This window comes from Sardina pilchardus, chromosome 18 (genome assembly GCF_963854185.1).
Source record: "Sardina pilchardus chromosome 18, fSarPil1.1, whole genome shotgun sequence".
In the NCBI taxonomy this organism is placed as follows: domain Eukaryota; kingdom Metazoa; phylum Chordata; class Actinopteri; order Clupeiformes; family Clupeidae; genus Sardina; species Sardina pilchardus.
Window position 1 is genome coordinate 15,935,760 of NC_085011.1, and position 22,500 is coordinate 15,958,259.

The window sequence follows — 22,500 nt, forward strand, 5'->3', positions numbered from 1 at the left end:
AAGTGCTGAACTAGTTGTCATACTATATTTTACACATTTCAGCTGTGGGTCTAGATCAGCATTCTCCCCACCCACCTCTCTGAGTCACACCAGTGTGAAACTCACCTGTGTGTGTGTGTGTGTGTGTGTGTGTGTGTGTGTGTGTGTGTGTGTGTGTGTGTGTGTGTGTGTGTGTGTGTGTGTGTGTGTGTGTGTGTGTGTGTTCCTCCTGATAGGATTCCACTTCTCCAGAGCCTCATACCTGCTCAGTCTGTTAAGGCCACACATCTACCGGGACCTGGAGTTAGAGGTACCATATACATACACACACATACACAGACACACACCAGATGAATCTAACGGTCACTTATGAAGGAGGATGTGAACCAGTTCTCTACAATAGCTTAAAGGTGGATACCATGGACTTTTGATAGGAACGCACACACAGAACAGAACACAGCATACACTCTTAGGTGCTAACCTAAAATGGTTGTATGATTCATATATATGGTTCTTTAAACCATTTCGCAGAGTTCAATGGAACCTTATAGCCTGCAGTCTTCTGTAGCACCCCAAGGACCCTTTTTGTTAAGAGTGAACAGACAACTGCTTCCGAGGACCGTGGACCACCGTATCCCAAACAATTGGTCAGGAGAACAGGTGTGCAGTTCAAAAATGTGCATTGTAGCCCACTGTACAATACTAGGCTACACCCTTTCTTTCTTTCTTTCTTTCTTTCTCTTTTGTCTTTATCTAAGTGTCTCTAGATTGTTAACATTGTGTGATTATACACTAAAGACGCAGAGGCAGTTGCTGACACACAGGTGTCAGACAGACACACACACACACACACACACACACACACACACACAGACCTATTCAGGGAATGTGGACAGATAGAGACACAGAGAGAAGCACATGCAGACAAACAGACAGAGATATATAGATAGATAGATAGATAGATATACTGTAGATAGATAGATAGATAGATATGCAGACAGACACATTCAGGGAATAGTCGAGACAGACAGACAGGGGTTTGTGGGACACAGACAGCCTCACAGATGGACATACAGACAGACCTTTGTGATTGTAAAGGTAGAAAAGGACTGTTTGTGTAATCAGCGCATAACCTTGTTGTTCTTCTGTCAATCACTGCCCTAATATGAAGACACAGTCCAGTGGATTACGGGGCTAAATGGTTCTTTAAATCTGGATGGTTCCATGGAGAGTCAAAACTCTGTGTTGAACCATTACATCAGGCGAAAGGTTGCCTCCATGGTTCTTTGAAGCACTGAAAAAGGTTCTTATATGGCATCGCTCTGAATAACCCATTATTTTTTAGAGCGTATTATGCTATTCAGTTAAAAATCCATATTCCAGTCACAACTATACAATGATGTAATTTTGATCCCAAATGAAAATGAACACAAATAGACTACAGGCTGTTTTTAGTCCCGAGTTTCCCTTCTACGATGGTTAAAGAGTGTTAGATCAGCTCATCACAGCAAAGGTTGGCTATGTGGAAGAGCCTTTTTGTTTGTTTGTTTGTTTGTTTGTTGCATTTACACACTCTGTCCACTGGGTGGCACCATAGTCTACTAGAGCAAAGTCATGAGCCAGCATTTAATTGCAGTCTCTCTCTCTCTCTCTGTCTTTGTGTGTGTGTGTGTGTGTGTGTGTGTGTGTCTTTGAAAGCTTTAAGTGATTATAAGTGTGTGTATAAGTGTGGCTGAGTGTTTGTGAGTGCTGTTTAATCAAATGATCTGAGGAATGGGAAAGCTGAATTCAGAGAGAAACAGACGTCTGGTTTGTATCAGATTTATTTATCGTTACACTAACGTCTCCTACTGCACTGCCACTTCAGCGTTATCCCTCGTTTTGGATAAAAGAGTCAGCGAAATGGATAGACACAAATGTAGTGGAATCTGAAACTACTAAACTACTAGCTACTAACTACTAACTAAACACGTCTTAATATGCAATGAAAGAACAATAAAGTTCAAAAGTGAATCAACCATGATAGATATACATAGATTTATAGGTAGACAGATACAGTAGATAGATCGATAGAGTGATAGATAGATGAATATTTTAAACGCATATTGTGTAACAAATAACAAAAGCAATGTGTTGGAAACAACACAAACTATGCTGTCCCTATCTGGACACAGAGATGTGTTGTTTTCAACACATTCATTTTAAGAGTGCATATCCAATGCAATTAGTGTGGACAAAGAGCATTCAATGCTACACAACAGTCGCTTACTCGGATATAGTTGGGATACCCTGTTACAGTAAGCAAGCTGAAACAAGTGTGGTGTTTTTTCATGATTCAAAGGATGTGTTCATGGTTTCAAAAGCTGTAATTTTGGGCCTGCTGCGTTTGCTGCTGGGCTTTTGGGCCTACTGTGTTTGCTGTAAGCGGTTTGGGACTACTCCATTTGCTGCTGGGCTTTTGGGCCTACTGTGTTTGCTGTAAGCGTTTTGGGACTACTCCATTTGCTGTGGTTGCCAAGGCCATTACTATCTTGAGCAAAACAGACCAACAGAGGGAGTCAGAGGAGTGTGGTTTGGGAGAGCACCATGTATACCAGGAGAAGACATCTGCTTTGATGTTCGATGCCGGTCAAGGGAGAGGTGATGTTATCAGCTGGTGGGGACAGAGCACGGACACATGCCTGGTGGACACTGCTGGTTATGAAGTAAACAAGATAAGAAGAGCCCTTCTTTCACCCAAATTGGACATGAACCAAAAAAACAAGGTTACACAGTACAGTATATTGTTGTGCATGATAGAGAGGTGATTTCCACCAATACACTTGACCTTGCTCGATGCTGATTGGCTAAAGGGTGTTTTTGGGGATGGCACGAGAGGGGCACTTCTGAGGGCCAAGGGGTATAAAAGATATAGGCCACAGCCATCCACAGGTAGGATCTCATCGAGGGGCCCCAGAGGATGACACCTCACCTCCATATTGCCTGACGGATGGTCTGAACCGTTGGTTGTTTGGGCTGTATTATCACTGCAATACGGGGAATAAAGATCAACAGTGTTCAGAGATCTCCTGTCTGCATTGTCTCCTTCGGATGCCTTGTTGCAGAGTGCCAATTAGTAAATTAGTAAAGATTCAAAAAGTGGACAGTTTCCACGAAGAATGATTTTACAAAATGTGTGTGTGTATGTGTGAGCATGTACGTAAGTGTGTGTGTGTGTGTGTATGTGTGTGTGTGTGTGTGTGTGTGTGTGTGTGTGTGTGTGTGTGTGTGTGTGTGTGTGTGTGTATTTGTGTGTGTGTGTGTGTGTGTGTGTGTGTGTGTGTGTGTGTGTGTGTGTGTGTGTGTGTGTGTGTGTGTGTGTGTGTGTGTGTGTGTGTGTGTATTTGTGTGTGTGTGTGTGTGTGTGTGTGTGTGTGTGTGTGTGTGTGTGTGTGTGTGTGTGTGTGTGTGTGTGTGTATTTGTGTGTGTGTGTGTGTGTGTGTGTGTGTGTGTGTGTGTGTGTGTGTGTGTGTGTGTGAGTGTGTGTGTGTGTGTTTGTGTGTGTGTGTGTGTGTGTGTGTGTGTGTGTGTGTGTGTGTGTGTGTGTGTGTGTGTCATAGCTCCCATTCTGCTTATGCTGTGAAAAGTAACTCCTGAAGTTTGCATTGATTTGGTTGCCCCCGGAGACCGCATCATGGTGCTCCTAATGCCCATCTTAGGTTTCCTACGGCAACCACAGAGCCTCTTGCACCCAAAGTTGCTCTTGTGTGTGTGTTTGTGTGTTTATTTGGTCACGTTAATGCTTTTGTGTATCTCTGTGTGTGTATGTGTGTGTGTGTGTGTGTGTGTGTGTGTGTGTGCGTGCACGTGCGTGTGCATGTGTGTGTGTCTACTCTGTCATGGTTTCTTGGCTTTTTGTAAGAAAGGGATGTACACATGCAGTCAGACCTAACTCAATCATGGTCAGCAGCATGTCTGAGTGTGTATGTGTGTGTGTGTGTGTGTGTGTGTGTGTGTGTGTGTGTGTGTGTGTGTGTGTGTGTCGGTCTGTCATGGTTTCTTGGCTTGCTGTAAGGAAGCGGTGCCCCCACACAGCCAGTTCTAACTCAATCACGGCCAGCACCGTCAGGCTTGTAAGCACAATTGCAGCTAGGTCTGCAGAAATTCAACACCAGCGCGGGCCCACAATGAGAGAAATCACATTACTGAACACACACACACACACACACATACACACACACACACACACACACACACACACACACACACACACACACACACACAAACACACAGACACAAACACACAAAAGTCAAGCAGGCCTGAAACAGCTAGTGCACACACACATCCAACACTGAACTTCTCTATTGCCACTTCAGCCTCTTAGCCAGTTAGTTAGAGCTTTCACACACACACACACACACACACACACACAAAAGTCAAACAGGCTTGAAACATCTAAGAGTGTACACACTTCTAATATCTAAGAGTGTACAGAACTTCTCTATTGCCACTTCAGCCTCTTAGCCAGTGAGTTAGAGCTTTCACACACACACAGACACACACACACTGGACAGGAGATGCCTATAAATGTATAAGATGTAAAATAAGTTAAACAATGATTAAAGCCTAATGTTTCCAGGCATATGAGGTATAGAAACTGTATGAGTTGCCAATGTTTGGTTAAATGGCGATCTGATCTGCATTTAAATTGAATTGAATTTACCATAGGAGGGAGTTATTGTCGTTACAGGGAGTTAGACTATCACGGCCTGATGTTTCTTGTGTTGAAAAGTGTGAAGCAGCACAACAAAGCAACAAGGTTAGAGGTCATCAGTCATGACAATCAAGTCTCTTGCAGCCTTGTATGTAGAACGTGTTAAGGAGCACGTTTTGATGCTGTTGTGATGTATAGTTTGTTTGGCTGGGAAGACCAGCAATCAGGTCTTAAAGAGCTTTAGTCAGAGGTGATTTTCCATCATCCATGTTGATATATCAGAGGAACAATCCACATCCTTGCTGAGACCTTGGGGTCATCAGACAGGAATAATCAGGCCCAGCATTGTGGTGTATATGGTAAAGAGAAGGGGGCCCAGTACTGAGCCGTGGGGCACCCCAATGGCAAGGCAGGTGAGATGTAGATGTCTGTCCTAGACAAGATACATTGAGCAATCGCCCAGTGAGGTAGGATTCAACACCAGGAGTGTGCTTTCCCTGTGAGGCTCATGTTTGAGACAGTAGGATGACCATATCAAAAGCAGCAAGTCGAGCAAGAGAAGTGTTTAGGATCAAGTTGCTGTTCTGGCTACATTTAAGGCTTCTGTCAAAGCAACAGAGCCATTTCAATGGAGGAGCCACCTTTTAAAGCCAGATTGATAAGGATCAAGGAGGTCGTTCTGTGAGAGGAATTCTGTGACCTGTTTTAGAAATTGCCTTTTTTAATTATTATTATATAAATGACGCCCAAAGATTCACAATGACAACATTTAACATAGACATACTCATGACAACGTTTGCCTGTTTACAGAGCTACTTAATCATAACTAGATATATTGAGAAATTGCCTTTGCGATAACCTTAGAGAGGAATGGGAGAAGCAAGATCGACCGTTAGTTTTTTAGGAGAAGGTTTTTTAATTGAGCCAGTTAAAGTGCAACAGGAAGCACCCCAAATCAGTGAAGCATTAATCACATGTGTGATTGCTGGTGTGTCGTAGGTAGGAGAAAAGAATGAGAGGAGGTTGGCTGGAATGACGTCCGTCCAGTAGGACGGTTAGGAGTTTAGACACCTCACACTCAGTAGTTGTGGTGAATGAAGGCGCCATTCATTGTGACCCTTGCTTGTGTGTGTGCATATGTTTGTGTGTGTATGCATGCATATTTGTATTTGTGAGGTACGGGGTGCGTGTGTGTGTGTGTGTGTGTGTGTGTGTGTGTGTGTGGTTATTTGGTTGATTCTGTTTTGGGTTTGTGTTGTTTTTGAGTTCTCCATTGTGTGTCCTGTTGTGTATTTTGTTTGCCAGTCTTTTGTGAAACCCCCTCGGCTAGCAGGTCCTTCCCCATGTGGCGGCATAAGCCGGCAGACTGAGGATATGCAGTACGACAGGATATTGGAGTGCCCTTGACCGGGGCAGACAGGTTATAACATATAGCCACCAGTTTGTCGATGAAAAACTGAAGCAGAGATGTCAGCTGTGAGGTTGATAGCTGATATTTGGTAGTTGTGATCCCAGAGACCACCACTCTGACTAGGGAAGCAAGCTGAGGCCACCTAAGAGCAGTGATGAAAGGGACCACCAGCCATTCCTTCACTGACCACCAGGGGGGCCTAGACTGCTGCTCTCATGGAATCAATTTCTATCAATTTTAAATCAGGATCTACTTTCTCAAATAGTTTCTTCATACTGAGTCAGAATGCAAGATAAGTTCACAATGAGGAGTCATGCACTTTGTCTTGTCTTGACTGACATTGATAAAGATTAGATGAGATGGATGCTTTATTCATTCCACTTTAGCCAATGTTGTGGATTGTAGCTTCATATTTTTTTGCTGTAGACCTATATGCCTGCATGTATTTTCTTTCTCTCACTGTCCCACTATCTCTCTTTTCCTCTCTCTCTCTGTGTGTGTGTGTGTGTGTGTGTGTGTTTTTGACTGAAAGAGAAAGGTTGGGCAGCCATCTTAGCAGTGTGACTCAGTGTGGTGTCCCATGCGACCACTAGAGGGAGCAGCTGGTTCATGTGCTGAGGGGAAATAATGGCTGCCGCTGAGGCAGCGCTGCACCTCAAACTATGCTAACCTTCTGGCCGCAGGCTGCAGGTCTTCCTGAACAGTTCTCTGTGTGTGTGTGTGTGTGTGTGTGTGTGTGTGTGTGTGTGTGTGTGTGTGTGTGTGTGAGTCAGTGTGTGTGCACGCGCTTCTGAGATGTTGCCGAAGTTAAACATGAGCTCACGGTCATGGACCTCTTTTCCCATCTGTCGACTTCACTCAAGACTGCTCACACACACACACACACACACACACACACACATACTCCAGTGAGTAAGACACAGAGGGGCAAGAGGGGTACTGTAAATGCCAACCACTGCAGCCAACAGGTGTGTGTGCCCTCTTTCTCTCTCTCACACACTCAAACATGCACACACACACACACACACACACACAGAAACACACAAACACCTTACATGTGCACCCGCCATGCACACATAGACCACGCACGCACACACACACTCACACACAGAGAAACAAATATACACCTTACACCTGCACCCACCATGCACACATAGACCACACACATATAGCGTGTGCACACACACACACACACACACACACACACACACACAGGTAAGGACAGCATGCCCATATTTGTGGGAGATCCTTGAAGAACTGAATGCAGGATGCACAAATCACAGGTCAGAGGTCAAAGCATGTGAGAGATCTGATTGGCTCACGGCACCACAGCTAACGGTGAAAGAGATCCAACTGGTTACAGAGTGCAGGGCACTCACATAAGTGATGTCAGACATCCCAACCTGCAAAAAGTAATCTCAGGTTTGTCTCGTATGCTTGGTCTTGCTCACTCGCTCTAGATTCCGGGAGATTTTAAGTAATTTGCGGCCGTATTTGTCGCTATCAATATGCCGGAACTTCCGGGAGACATGGGATGTCTGTGATGTGATTAGCGGAAGCACACTGAACCTGAATTTCTTGTCTTCCATCTGTTTCTGCAGAAGGAACACACACACACACACACACACACGTTTGAGACATTTCACCCGAGTTAACAGAGTGGTCAGGTTGAGTGGGTGCCTAAGGTCCAGAGATCAGAGCTCTCTATCTGTGGAGCTTATCTATGATAAGAGCTGTGTGAAGGGGGAAACACAGTCCAAAGACCACAGGACAGTCACACACATAAACACACACACACACACACACACACACACACACACCATCCTCCACCTCATACACACACTGTATACACTTGCCTCACTCCCCATCCTCAATGCGCGCACACACACACACACACACACACACAATCCTCTCCTCACGGCCCACACACACACACTCATGCACATGCCCCACTCCCCATTTCAACCCCCCGACCTCCTCGCCTCCAAAACACACACATACACACACACACATAGCAAACACGTGTATGTGTGTCTCTTATTCTGATAAAACCAGTGACTTTGACCAGGTCATAACATTCCAGAATGCAGATTTCCTTGAAAACACAGACATATAGGTGCAGTCAGTGACTCACCCATCTCACAGGATGTCACCAGCACTGTGTAAACAAACTTCCTCTGTGATACCACACTCCAGGAAATACATTAACAGGAAGATGTTTGACCATCACATTAAGACATCATTAACATCAATGAGACCAGACACCTGCTGTGAAATGGGCTTATTGTGTACTACTACTAATAATAATAATGATATTTATTTAGTCCCTTTTATACATAGAATGCAGGTCAAAGCGCTTTGCATTTGCACTTGCATTTGCTTTGCATCTGCACTTAACACAATAGTGAATATAACTATTATGAAATTATTATTATTATGAAATTATTATAAAAATAAAGAAAAATAAGACAAAATATATACCAATAAAACAAACAACATTACATCACATTTGGTTATGATTTATTTTGACATTTCTTAGCAGATGCTTTTGTCCAAAACAACATACATTAAATCTTAATCAGGGACAAAAGACAAGAAAACACGTCGGAGAGGTAGCGTAAGATCTCCCCTCACTTCAGTATTCCCAGAGAAACCCCGCACTGTGTTTTGTTTTTGTTCATGGGACAGGCTGGGGAGTATTTCAAGTATGTGGTTAAAGTGACAAACCTGGGTAACCTGGTCAGCAAACTCAGAGTAGAATGGGGTAAAACTCCTACAACAAGCCCTATGGCATTTTGTTCGGATAATGACGCCATACAACTCTAAGTAGATTCACCACTACTCTGAGTTAATTCACCCTGGTTTGGCACTAACCTCCCTGTCCAAGATATCTGAATGAATCCTGAATGACCAAGCCTAAGCTAATTCCTGGAAGGTGGAAAACTGGTGGCCTTGAGTGGGGCTGCTTCTGGGAATATGAGGCCTTGGCCCTTGCTTGCATCCATGTAGCCTAGCAAGACTGATGAGGCATAAAATTAGCATCAGTTTCAAAGTTACGAATAACTATATCCAGCTCTAAACCAGTGACCACATCCACCTCCACCCCACGGTTTAAGTCTTGTTCCTCTTTTTGGGAAGGAGGAAGGGGGAAGGAGGAAACGATTTGTGACTGATTGCTGCTGGTAAGGAGACCAGAGACGAAACGAATCTCGGGCGGAAGCGATGTTTGACTGACATGTGCGATAGCCTATCCACGGAGTTACAACTGCAACGTATGAAGACACAGCCTCCACGTTTGAGCCAATGAGCTGGAGCGCGCCGGAGTTGGGGCGGTATCTCGTGTCCCACTGCGGCCTTCCAGTCTCGAGCGCGGAGCGTGGAAGTCGTTCCCTCCCGGTTACTGGAGGCGGGAGAGGAGAGGAATTAAATCGTAAACAACCGGTGTTGTAATGACACCGCGAAATCAGAGCTAAAACATCCTAACTTGGCCCGCTATTTCGCTATCTGCCAGAGAGACTGTTAATCTGGTGCCTAATGGAAGCAGATGGGTTCGTGAGAAGACGGCGGATGACAGCAGAGCCCGGAGGTGGGGAACCCGGGGTAGCTGGAGCTTCGGCCGAGGCGGAGATCCGATGGCTCGGCAGCAGGTTCCTGGGGGTTTCCGAGGGCTTTGTTGGAAGTTTGTCGCCACGGATAGGAGGCGAAAGTGAGATACAGACTGTGCAGATCCATGGATCCACTGACAGCTTAGACTCTTCGGAACCGGACTATGAAGGGTTGCCCCAGAGTGCATCCACCAGCACCCACATGTTAGCGGGGGCTGTGGCTGGAATTATGGAACACTGCTTGATGTTTCCCATAGACTGTGTGAAGGTAACTCATTTGCGTAAAGATATGGCGTGTTGTGTTACCCATGTAGAGTGATTTCTTCGTCGTCTCATGTTTGCTGTACAGGGTCAGTGAACTGACATTAGTTATGAACTACCGTTAGCTTGCGCAGTCGGAAGGCTAATTTGATATGTCGCTTGGCAAGGTCGAAGTCACTCCTGGCTAATGCTACGCTGTTAGCTGCTAAGCTAACGCCACACCACTGCTAGCTGCAGTGTTATTTAATGTCGACTGTCGCGTTTGATAACCGGCGAGACACAAGGTTATTGCGTACTGTTACATATTGTTGGATAATTTGGGCGAGGAGCTGTTATGCATCCCCGCTATCTTGAATGAGATCACCTCATCACATATATACTGAACTTTAACCTTAGTCAGGAAAGTAAGGTTAGCCAGGGTAATGGTAATGGTGCAAGCAAGTTTGGTCAACTTGGGAAGTTGGCTTTCTAGTAGTGAGATAATGAATGAGAAAATGACAGCTAGACCATGTGTTGATGAGTGAAAACACAAGGATGTTGGAGACCGTTATTTGACCTTAGTTCATACTAATTTGTCATTTAATTAATCCTAGCTGGACGGATAACCAATATGAGGCTACTGATCCAGTCGGACCCTTCTAGCTCGTCACCCCCCGGCGGAAGAAGGCTACGCTAGGTCATGTTCGTGGGCATGGGGTGTTAGCGGGGTACTTCCGCCCGGGTTAGGGTCGGCATCACTTTGATGAACCTCTCTACTGGTGGGGGGGATCCGGGTGCCTTTTGCAGCGGAACCACCGAACCAGCCGTTAAGTCTTCACGGACGGATTTTAGAGTCACGTGCCCAAAACCTCCGCGCGCGAGGAATCATATAACCCAGTGACGTCTGTAACCTATCGAATGAAAATGGGGGATTCAGCTAGTCTCAGGTCTCGTGTTCTTAGAAACGAATGCAATGCTGAATGCAGAAGTTTGTGGAAATCATTGCAACTAACGTTAACGTTAAATACAGCGCTTTCCAGCAGTCTCTTAGTGCATAATATGCGGTCGGTAATAATTGCACAGTTCATCAATGGTTCGCCTGTTCTAGAAGGCCAAATCGAACCATACAGGATCGCTATCATCCAAGATTGCATAAATGAACACGTGTTGGTCTTTTCCCTGTTGGGAAGAGTCGGTCACATGACGAACGACGCTCGTGTTGACATCCAGCGGGCGGCCGCGCAGGCTCAGAAAGCCCTGTGACATTACATACATCCGCGGGTGGCTGTTGACCTGTCCGTCTCCGGGAGTGCATCTCTGCTGCTGCGCTGCCTGATCGCCCAGCGGGAGCGCGTTTCTCCGCTCTGGGAAGCGGATCTCGCAGCAGCAGCCCTCTCTTGGCTAATAAGCAGTTAGAGCTATTTACTGAACACACAACAGAGGATTACAACCAAACCCATCTAGTGCAAGCCCACATCAAGCATGGCGCGTGTGTGTGTAGTGTCTCGAGAGTGTTTTCATGCTTAACCCTCTGGTTGTTCTAGGATTTTCAGTAGACAGGCTGACAAGTGCACATGTGTCTGTGTGTGTGTGTGTGTGTGTCTGTCTGTCTGAGGGCGTGCCAGTGTTTTGAGAGTGGAGTAGAGACAGGTGTGTGTGTGTGTGCGTGTGTGTGTGTGTGTGTGTGTGTGTGTGTGTGTGTGGAGGGTCCGTCAGCTGTAGCGGGCAGGGGGAAGAGCAGGTTCTGTTTGACAGATTGCCATTCATGTCACACACACACATGTCCTTTGGAAAACTGTGTGTGCGCATGTGTGCTCTCCACCTCCATCTGACCGCTCCAGCCTGATGCTGAGAAGATTTCAGAGAAGACTGTCACACACAAGTCACACGCTCTGTCATTGGCGGTCCTAGCTTGGACGACGCCTTGGGCGCCCCCCCCCCCCCCCCCAAAAAAACACACACACACACACACACACACACACACACACACTTGTTGTCGTCACACTTTATTGAGCACAGGACATTTAATCAAATCATTAATGTGAGCTTGCAATTGTTTCTTGCAAACACACAATCAGGTAGAGCTGCACGATTTGAGGATAATATGTAATTGCAATTTTTCTGACAGATAACAATCTTAATCGCAATATGAACCAATGCAGTTGCACAATCGCAACAGCTACAAATAATCGTGCACGGCTAATTTTGTCACATTTCTGACTTTTATATTAATTTCATCCTGATTGACTTATATGTCACCTCTGTTCGGTGTTTATAGTGTGTGAGGAGCACAGATATTCTATGACTGAGCTTCTTTTTTTGTTTAAATATCTTTTTTGAAGCGATCAGGGGTTATACAGGATAGCAATACAGAGGTTCTCCTTCAGGTATTCTGTTTTTTTTTTTTTTTTTTTACCTGAGCTTCAATGTCAATTAGATCTTTTCCCTAAATCGTGCAGACCTGGCGCAATTAGGTGAATCGCCCACTGTAGTAGGGAGGCTGCTCGGGTGTGTTTGTGTGTGTATGTGTGTGTGGTGTGTGTGTATGTGCACATGCATATGCATATGTCTGTGTACTATTTTTCACTGGCGATGTCCCGTGTGTGTGTGAGGGTGAGGGTGTGTACACCTGTCCCCGTTTATATATATGTCCGTGTAGTGTGTACTGTACTGCAGTGGCAACGTCCCGTGTGTGTGTGCACCTGTGCACGTGTATATATATGTCTGTGTACAGTACTGCAGTGGCTATATCCCGAGTGTGTTTGTAGTGATAAACTGAAGGTTAACACAGAAATGGCCCATAAAACCTCACACAGAGGCGTAATCCCCTGAACAGTGCTCTGTCACAACACACACGCACATGTCATTCACAGGGTTCTTCAGAGACAGTGTGTGTGTGTGTGTGTGTGCGCACGTGCACGCACATGGATGTGTATTTTTGTGGTTCAAAGGGTTCATCAGAAACTGTATGTGTGTGTGGGTACAAGTTCAAGTGCCTCTTCATCTGCAGTGGGGCTGTGCGATTAGGGGAAAAGATCTAATAGTGATTTTTCAAATTTGATTTGCCCTGTAATTTTTGAAAGTCAAGATTCAGTACAGTATTCCAGATTTTCTTTCATTTTCTTTCATTTGGGCCACTTCTGACGACTTTATTGATCCCCAAGGGGAAATTCAAGAAATTTCATCTGATCAACTTGATCATGCCAAGTGCATGACAATAACAGCACTTCTGATTGGTTATCATGCCAAGTGTTTGAGAATAACAGCACTTCTTATTGGTGATCATGCCAAGTGCATGAGAATAACAGCACTTCTGATTGGTTATCATGCCAAGTGCATTCCATTTTCAATTACACTCCTCCTGTTAGTCGAGCATCACTGTAGGTCGCACTGGGAGTAGGACTTGAATATAAAACATAGATGTGACCAGAGTAGCCATTGGGACAGAGTTACGAGCAGTACAATTAATTGCAGCCTTGCCATTAGCTAATTGCATTCATGCAAACTGCGTTTTCGATGCAAAATTGATTGCAGCTCTTGTATATGAGGCCTCGTATCTCTGGGTTAAGGAACCCATATCTCTGGGTTAAGGAACTCGTATCTCTGGGTTAAGGAACCCGTAACTCTGGATTAAGGAACTCGTATCTCTGGGTTAAGGAACCCGTAACTCTGGACTAAGGAGCTTATATCTCTAAGTTAAGGATCCCATAACTCTTCAGACTAAGGGACCCATGTATCTGAGCTAAGGAACCCGCATCGCTAGTCTAAGGAACCCGTATCTCTGGGTTAAGGAACTCGTATCTCTGGGTTAAGGAACTCGTATCTCTGGGCTAAGGAGCCCGTACCTCTGGGCTAAGGAACCCGAACCCGTACCTCTAGGCTAAGGAGCCCGTACCTCTGGGCTAAGGAACCCGAACCCGTACCGCATCTGAGCTTAGGTCTCCGCATCTCTGGGTTAAGAGCGTTGTATATCTAGACAAATTTCCATGTGTGCAACAAGTATTTATTGTCCTCAACTTTCAATGAGCTTTCTTGGAAGTAACCAAAAAGTGTGTGTGTGTGTGTGTGTGTGTGTGTGTGTGTGTGTGTGTGTGTGTGTGTGTGTGTGTGTGTGTGTGTGTGTGTGTGTGTGTGTGTGTGTGTGTGTGTGTGTGTGTGTGTGTGTGTGTGTGTGTGTGTGTGTGTGTGTGTGTGTGTGTGTGTGTGTGTGTGTGTGTGTGTTCTGGTAACAGGAAAAGAAGCTTAGCAGAGTCGGATTATAACCCTGTGCTGTATCTGACTGTACTTTCCTTGACCTGTGTGTGTGTGTGTTCATTCCTCAGACGCGCATGCAGAGTCTGCAGCCTGAGCCGGCGGCGCGCTATCGGAACGTTCTGGAGGCATTGGGCCGGATCGTGCGGACGGAGGGGGTGTGGCGGCCGATGCGAGGCCTCAACGCCACGGCGATAGGGGCGGGGCCTGCTCACGCGCTGTACTTTGCCTGCTACGAGAAACTCAAGAAGAGTCTGAGTGATGTCATCCACCCTGGAGCCAACAGCCACCTCGCCAATGGTACGCACAAACACACACAATCAGACACACACACAGTCACACGGACATACACAGACACTGTCTCACACGCTGAAAACACAAAATGTCCATAAAATCCCAGAATACCGGACCCTACAGAAAATCTCGAACGTTAGTTTTAAATAGTCATTATTACCTATAGATTTAAACAGCAATAAAACACAAGCTATATACTTAAACGTTGTCAGCACTAATTAACTCTGTGACTATACAGTGCAGACATTGCAAACACATGGGCTGCAGCCTGCATCCATAAAGTGAAATGCTTAACGGCAGTGCAATCCACCTTATTCCTTAACCCGGAAATATGTATCGTTGCGATGGTTACGAGACTGTTTTCAACTTCCGTTCATTCTGTTAACATGTGCGTTCTCCGTAGCGAACTAGATTATGCCTCAACTTAGATTTCTTTCGAAATGTTGACAATTCTGCCCTCGGCATGTATATACTACATCATATATAACCGATATAAAATAGAAAAGTTTACTTTTATATGGCTATGGCTATGGCTATGGCTATGGCTATGGTTATTTAGCAGACGCCTTTGTCCAAAGCGACATACAAATAAATAACAATACAAATTAAATTAACAGTGAACAATTACAAACTAGGGAGAATAGTAATATTATCAGTAAAACAATAATTTTAAGCACTAACCTAATGAGAAATAAAACAGTGAAATGAGAATAACAATCAAATAAGTCACTCAGTTAATTATATATAATAATAATAATAACTAAAGCATGGTATGGCTAAATTTAAGGACAACAGCAAAATAAATTTCAAATTCTATCAATAGACAAATTATAACAAAACAATACTATTATACAAACCATAACACATCACAAACTCAAAGGACTAAGTGCATATTAAATAAATATGCCTTAAGACCCCTCTTAAAAGATCCGAAGCTGTTGCTGGAACGGAGAGCACTGGGCAACTCATTCCACCAACACGGAACCACTGAAGAATAGGATCTACAATTTGATCTAGCATGTATGGTTGGTCGACATAACAGACGCTCCTCAGAAGATCGCAATGGGCGGTTGGGAATGTACATCGTGATTAAAGAACTGAAGTAGCTGGGAGCAGATCCAGTCAGTGTCCTATAGGCCAGAGTGAGAGATTTAAATTTAATTCTGGCTACTATAGGGAGCCAGTGGAGAGTAACTAGGAGAGGGGTTACATGTGTCCTCTTTGGCTGATTGAAGACCAGTCGTGCTGCAGCATTCTGAATCATCTGTAGTGGTCTTAAAACACAAGCAGGTAGGCCAGCTAACAGAGAATTACAGTAGTCCAGCTTGGAGATAACCATTGCCTGTACAAGAAGCTGAGTGGAATCTTGTGTCAGATAAGGTCTGATCTTCCTAATGTTGTACAGGGTATACCGACATGACTTTGCAATTGAGGCAACATGCTCAGAGAAAGTAAGTTGGTCATCAATTATGACACCCAAGTTACGTGCCGATCTGGTTGGAGTCAGTGAGGATGAATCAAGCTGGATATTGATCTGTTGGGGAATAGCTGTTTTTGCTGGAAACACCAAGAGCTCAGTTTTGGAAAGATTAAGCTGAAGGTGCTGATCCTTCATCCAGATTGAAATGTCCTTCAGGCATGCAGAGATCCGATGGGAAACACTAGAGTCCTCAGGTGGGAAGGATAGGAAAAGTTGAGTGTCGTCCGCATAGCAATGATATTCAAATCCATGAGAGCGAATAATCCCACCTAAAGAAGTGGTGTAAATAGAGAAAAGGAGGGGCCCTAATACTGATCCTTGGGGGACTCCTGTAGTGAGGTCATGAGACTTTGATATCTGTCCCTGCCAAGACAGATATCAAATATGCGTTATATGCGTTATGATATGTTAAGCACCCTAAACCGTCACGTTAAAACAGATACAATGCAGCTTCACCGGAAATAGAAAACCGTTTCGGTGTCATGGCGACCCCCATTGTTGGCTGCGGAATATCGTGGATAGCAGAGAATCGCGTGAGTCGGTAGAATACACAGTTGGTTGAGAGAGCGTTTTGTGGCGGGACCTGCATGATCTTAGAAACAGGTGTGATATCGCTGTTTGTAAATTCATTGCTGTGTGATCACAGGCCCTGCTCCCCAACATTGGTAATAACCCAGCACCCCAACACTGATAATAACCCAGCACCCCTAACCTTGCACTCCAGCACTGATAATAACCCAGCACCACTAACCCTACTCCCCAACACTGATAATAACCCTGCACCCCTAACCATACTCCCCAACACTGATAATATCCCAGCAACCCAACACTGATAATAACCCAGCACCCCTAACATTACTCCCCAACACTGATAATAACCCAGCACCCCTAACCCTACTCCCCAACACTGATAATAACCCAGCACTGGTGTTAACTCTGCACCCCCAGCGCTGGTAATGACCCAGCACTGGTAATAACACAGCACTGGTATTAACCCAGCACCCCTAACCCAGCACCCCTGATCCAGCACTGGTAATAACCCAGCACCCCTGACCCAGCACTGGTAATAACCCAGCACCCCTAAGCCAGCACTGGTAATAACCCAGCACTGGTAATAACCCAGCACCCCTGACCCAGCACTGGTAATAACCCAGCACCCCTAACCCAGCACCCCTGCACTGGTGATGACGCAGCAATAGCTGTGCGGAACTGTCACGCGGCAGGTTGGCATGAGAGTGGGCGCAGACGCTTACTGAACATTTTAATATTTCAGACGGGTGAGTCGGGCCCGCCATGATGTGTTTTTGGTTCCCCTGGATTTCCCATCTGACATAGGAATGGTCAAAATAAATACTGTAGTTTGAAGTTATGCTAAATAACTTAGCAACACAACTGCAACTCAAAGAATTCCTGCTACTTGCTGTGCAACTTCATGGAATGTTTATGAAATATTTTAGAAATTGATTAATTAATTTAGCATATTCTCATAGTTTACTAAAAAGAAAGGTTTTGGATAACTCTCTCCTTGACTGGCAAGATGGCGGTGCTGAAAAACCAAGTGAGTTGCTCAAAACCTTTCTTTTAGTAAACTTTGTGTACACAAACATGTATCAAAATAGAAGTACCCCTACTATTCCCATTCAAAATGCCATTAGACCCAGAAAACGACAACACAAACCAGCTTAAAAGTGGTGCTTCGACGCAATTATGCTTCAGGTACATTCACAAAAACACCCTAGGATGCATTTTGGCGAGAGTTATGTTTAACGCAAGACCTCCAGTTCCTGTTCCTAAACTTCTCAGTTTTTCATCGCCGGTTTCGCTTTCGCTTTTCGTTTTCACTCATTTATTGCTTGCAGATTTCTCTGCAGAGCTTCCCCTACAGCTTTAGCGTGTATATTTTCCTCAATCGGTCAGTCTGCCTTTTCATGAGCATGATCGCAAGGCTGGAGACTTTCTGTTAGGATGTGACGGAAGTCCCGGCGGCACAAAATTTGCATTGAATGCATGTTTTTTTCGCTCTGAGGCGTTAGGGGGAAGCGAGACGGCCATCATTCAATTCGAAATAAGTCAAATAACCATTCCATTTGCCATTAAGCTAAAAGAAAACTTGCATAGTTCACCTTTAATACAAGACCTCCTGCCTGTCATGTTAACACAAGGCCTCCAGTGCCTGTAATGTTAACGCAAGGCCTCCAGTGCCTATAATGTTAACGCAAGGTCTGAGGTGCCTCAGAGAGGTGAGCCGTGTTGATGAGTCTTAATCACAGATCTGTGCTGCTCTGATCGACCGCCGTAATCTGGTTGCGCAATCTAGATTAGATAATGGCATCCGCTTGGGCCTGGCTGCTGCAGTACCCCGGACTCGACAGCAGAGGGAGCTCCTCACTTCACCCTTACACTGAGCATGCTCAGACCAGCCATGACTCAGCGCCTCCACTTCCTCCTCCACGGCCTCGCTGTGTCCTCCTGGGTCACAATCAACTCCATCTCCTGCTACACCCTGTGTGTGTGTGTGTGTGTGTGTGTGTGTGTGTGTGTGTGTGTGTGTGTGTGTGTGTGTACACTGGTAAAGTGTGTAATGTTAAAAGCAGATGGTAGCCACCTGACCTTCATGTCAGCCATAACCTTGGTCTAAGGCTAAGGACTGTGAGTGTGTGTGTGTGGTGTGGGTGGGTGAGTGTGTGGGTGTGGGCGTGCATTCTCCTGTTAATTAAGAGAACAAAAGGATCTTTTCAGCATTGCCATTCCTTTGGTCTGATTCAGCGTACACATAATCCCCCTACTAGAGCCAGCTGTGTGTGTGTGTGTGTGTGTGTGCGCGCGTGTGTGTGTGTGTGTGCGCGTGTGTGTGTGTGTGTGTGTGTGTGTGTGATTTAGGGCTGTGTCGGCACGGTAACAAGATTTACATACTCGGTAGGTCGTAACAAAGCGCTTAGTCCTCTGAGCTCTGCTTTGCATGGGTAGTGTTCATGCACTGCGGTTATCCAAAACGGTGTGTAATCACACACACACACACACACACACACACACCAGTGTTTCCGCCTTAATGATTTTTTTGGTGCATTCCGGCACACACCAAAAATCCTTTCTGCCACCACAGCAAAAAGAACTAAATAAAAACAATCAGCGGATCATCGTTCTAGCGTTTGCCCTGGGGAGGTTGGTCCACATGTGACGGAATCCGGACGGTTAGGATCACCATAGCGGCTCACCTCCCATAATTAGGATTGGGCACCGAAACCTGATAATAATATAGCGCCAACGCAACGGTAGTTACCGTAGTGATAGAAACAACAACATTTTTTTTTTCCTTTTTTTTTTTTTAAATACGACGCCATCACTGTACGTCGTACGTCATGCTCCATCTCTAACTTCTTGCTCTGAGGTACAGTTAGCTAACATAAACACTCGATATATAAGCTTAAAGCATCCGGGTGCACCACATAGGCGAGTGGACAGTGTTTGACCGTTCGTGTGAGCCCATGCCAAACTCTTATCAAAATCTACCAGTAACTACACACATGCAAAAGGCTATGAAGCAACATCAACAGTATACTCGGTGGAACCTTCCGCGCTCTCTTCTTGAATTTCTCCTTGGGGATCAATAAAGTATCTATCTATCTATCTATCTGTATACTCTGCACAATAACCTTGCCAATGCGCTAACTGGCATGTTTTTTTAATGTTATCAGCAAAGTTGGAATGCGAGAACTTCAGCGCCGGCACCATTTTAAAAGTATCGGTGTAGTACCGGTATCGAATGAAACCCAAAACAATACCCAGCCCCTACCCACAATACACCTGTGGCCGTCAAGGGAGCCCCCATTGCCTCGTGTGGTGCTTCAGTGAAGCTCTGGAAACTGCTGATCCACTGTCGACTTAATTAAGCTGCCCTACAAACGTCCTGCCAAAATAAGCATGTCCACTCTTGCAAATCATTTATAGGTTGTTTTGTGTGTTCACACACACTCGGCTGCCTGATGCGTAACCACTGCTACTAGTGGTGTGGTAGTGGTAACCTCTGGGAGTTCCCTACGTGAGCTACACCTAATGCGGAGCTAAGATGTATTTACAAACTTATGAAGGTTCATTTTTAATACGATGCGGCGCTAAGATGAATTTACAAACCCACGCATGTTCATTTTGAATGCGATGCGGAGCTAAGATGAATTTACAAACCAACACATGTTCATTTTGAATACGATGCGGTGCTAAGATGAATTTACAAACTTACGCATGTTCATTTTGAATACGATGCGGTGCTAAGATGAATTTACAAACCCACGCATGTTCATTTTGAATACGATGCGGTGCTAAGATGAATTTACAAACTTACGCATGTTCATTTTGAATACGATGCGGCGCTAAGATGTGTTTACAAACTTATGCAGGTTCATTTTGAAGTTCAAACTTAACTCAAGTTCATTTTGAAGTTCAAACGTAACACAAGTTCCTTTTGAAGTTCAAGTTAACCACTAATTAGTAAGCTAGTTAGTCTTGTGTGGAATAACCTTGTTAATAGTTAGAATATCGTGTTTACTCAACCGTCTTTTTTTTCAGTTTGTTGACTCAAACTGAAGTATTTGAGTGTTGCACGGTCTGTTGAGCAGTCGTGAGCTACTGTGTGTGGAGTGGAGGGTGGTAGCGTTGGGCTCATGTTGTCAGATTAGCGAATAGTTTTGACCTTGTTATTGAATTAGTTTAAGCTGGTCTGTTAAGACTTTGCACTTTGCCACCATTTAAATGATGCACACACAGCTCTGGTTCTTTTGTGCTCTAGTGTATTTCCCCTAGTTGACCTTATACAGTACTGTGTGTGTGTGCGTTTCTTAGTTGACCTTGTGTGTATGTGTGTGTGTTTTCCAGGAACAGCAGGATGTGTAGCCACATTGCTTCACGATGCGGTCATGAACCCGGCTGAAGGTAAACCTTCACACACACACACACACACACACACACACACACACACACACACACACACACACACACACAAAACTCACATTCAAGAACACACACTCTCACAATGTTCCAAAAGTAGATGCATGTCTGACTCTCGGCCTTGCACATTCATTCTCCTGTCAAGCTTTACACGGTGATGGATTCCTCCCTTTAACACACACACACAAACCGGTAGTCTCTCTCTCGCATGCACACACAAACCGATACTCTCTCTCACACACACACACACACACACACACACACACACACACCCCAAGCATTTATAACAGTGTAATTTGTGACTTACTGCTGCCTCCTGTTGGCAACTGTGTGTGTGTGTGTGTGTGTGTGTGTGTGTGTGTGTGTGTGTGTGTGTGTGTGTGTGTGTGTGTGTGTGTGTGTGTGTGTGTGTGTGTGTGTGTGTGAGGGGGGTTGGGGGGCAGCAGGTGGTCATGAGATTCAACAGCTGCACACACCTGCACTACATTAATTCCTGCCGTGTGTGTGTATGTGTTAAAGGATGGCTTGTATTCCTAGAGAGAAGTTTGGAGACCTTGAGTTTGTCTCGTGTGTATGTGTGTGTGTCTCGGTCACTGCCTTGTTCCTTTGATGTTGTATGTGTGTCTATTAGAATGTGCTTGTGTGTGTATGATTATAATGAGTCTGTGTGTGTGTATGTATGTATGATTTATAGTGTGTGTGTGTGTGTGTGTGTGTTTGTGGTACTAATGTATGTCTCTGTCTCTTTTCTTCCGGTGCGGACGTGATGCCATTCTGCGTTGGACCCGAACACACACACACCCCCTCTCTGCTCATCAATGAACCGTCAACACCTCTGTGTGTGTGTGTGTATGGGTGTGTGTGTGTGTGTGTGTGTTCTCAGTGGTGAAGCAGCGCATGCAGATGTACAACTCGCCGTACCGGGGCGTGAGCGAGTGTGTGCGCGCGGTGTGGCTGCGGGAGGGCGCGGGCGCGTTCTACCGCAGCTACCCGACGCAGCTCACCATGAACGTGCCCTTCCAGGCGCTGCACTTCGTGGCCTACGAGTGGCTGCAGGAGCGCCTCAACCCCCACAGACTCTACCACCCGGCCTCGCACATGCTCAGTGGCGCCCTCGCCGGGGCGCTCGCCGCCGCCGCCACCACGCCGCTGGACGTGTGCAAGACGCTGCTCAACACGCAGGAGGCCGTGGTCCTCGGCGGCGGCGGCGCCCACACACACACACACGCGCACACACACACCACGGCGCAGATCTCGGGGCTGGCGCAGGCCTTCCGCACGGTCTACCGGCTGGGCGGCCCGTCGGCCTACTTCAAGGGCGTCCAGGCGCGGGTCATCTACCAGATGCCGTCCACGGCCATCAGCTGGTCCGTCTACGAGTTCTTCAAGTACGCCATCACCAAGCGCCAGCAGGACAAGCGCCGCGGCAACCCGGCGCTAGGAGACAAGTAGCCCCGCCCACCACCAGCGGAGCCTGGGCTCTCATCTCATCTTCTTTTTTCTCTCTATTCTCTCGCTTTTTCTCTCTACATTCACTTGTCTCTCTCTCTCCCTCGCTCTCTCTCTGTACATTCTCTCTTTTATCTCTCTCTCGCGCTCTCTCT

General features: G+C 45.7%; 1 protein-coding gene across 1 annotated transcript in view; it reads left to right on the top strand.

Annotated features, from left to right (window-relative positions):
- Positions 1–9,431: 9,431 nt before the first annotated feature.
- slc25a28 (solute carrier family 25 member 28) overlaps positions 9,432–22,500 on the top strand; it is a 14,397-nt gene continuing 1,328 nt past the window's right edge. The window contains exons 1-4 of the mRNA XM_062519336.1: positions 9,432–9,958; positions 14,253–14,481; positions 20,825–20,881; positions 21,780–22,500. The exon at positions 21,780–22,500 is cut by the window's right edge and continues 1,328 nt beyond it. Of these exons, the coding sequence (XP_062375320.1) occupies positions 9,620–9,958; positions 14,253–14,481; positions 20,825–20,881; positions 21,780–22,348 (1,194 nt within the window). The 5' untranslated portion in view covers positions 9,432–9,619 and the 3' untranslated portion in view covers positions 22,349–22,500. The remainder of the gene's footprint in view (positions 9,959–14,252; positions 14,482–20,824; positions 20,882–21,779) is intronic.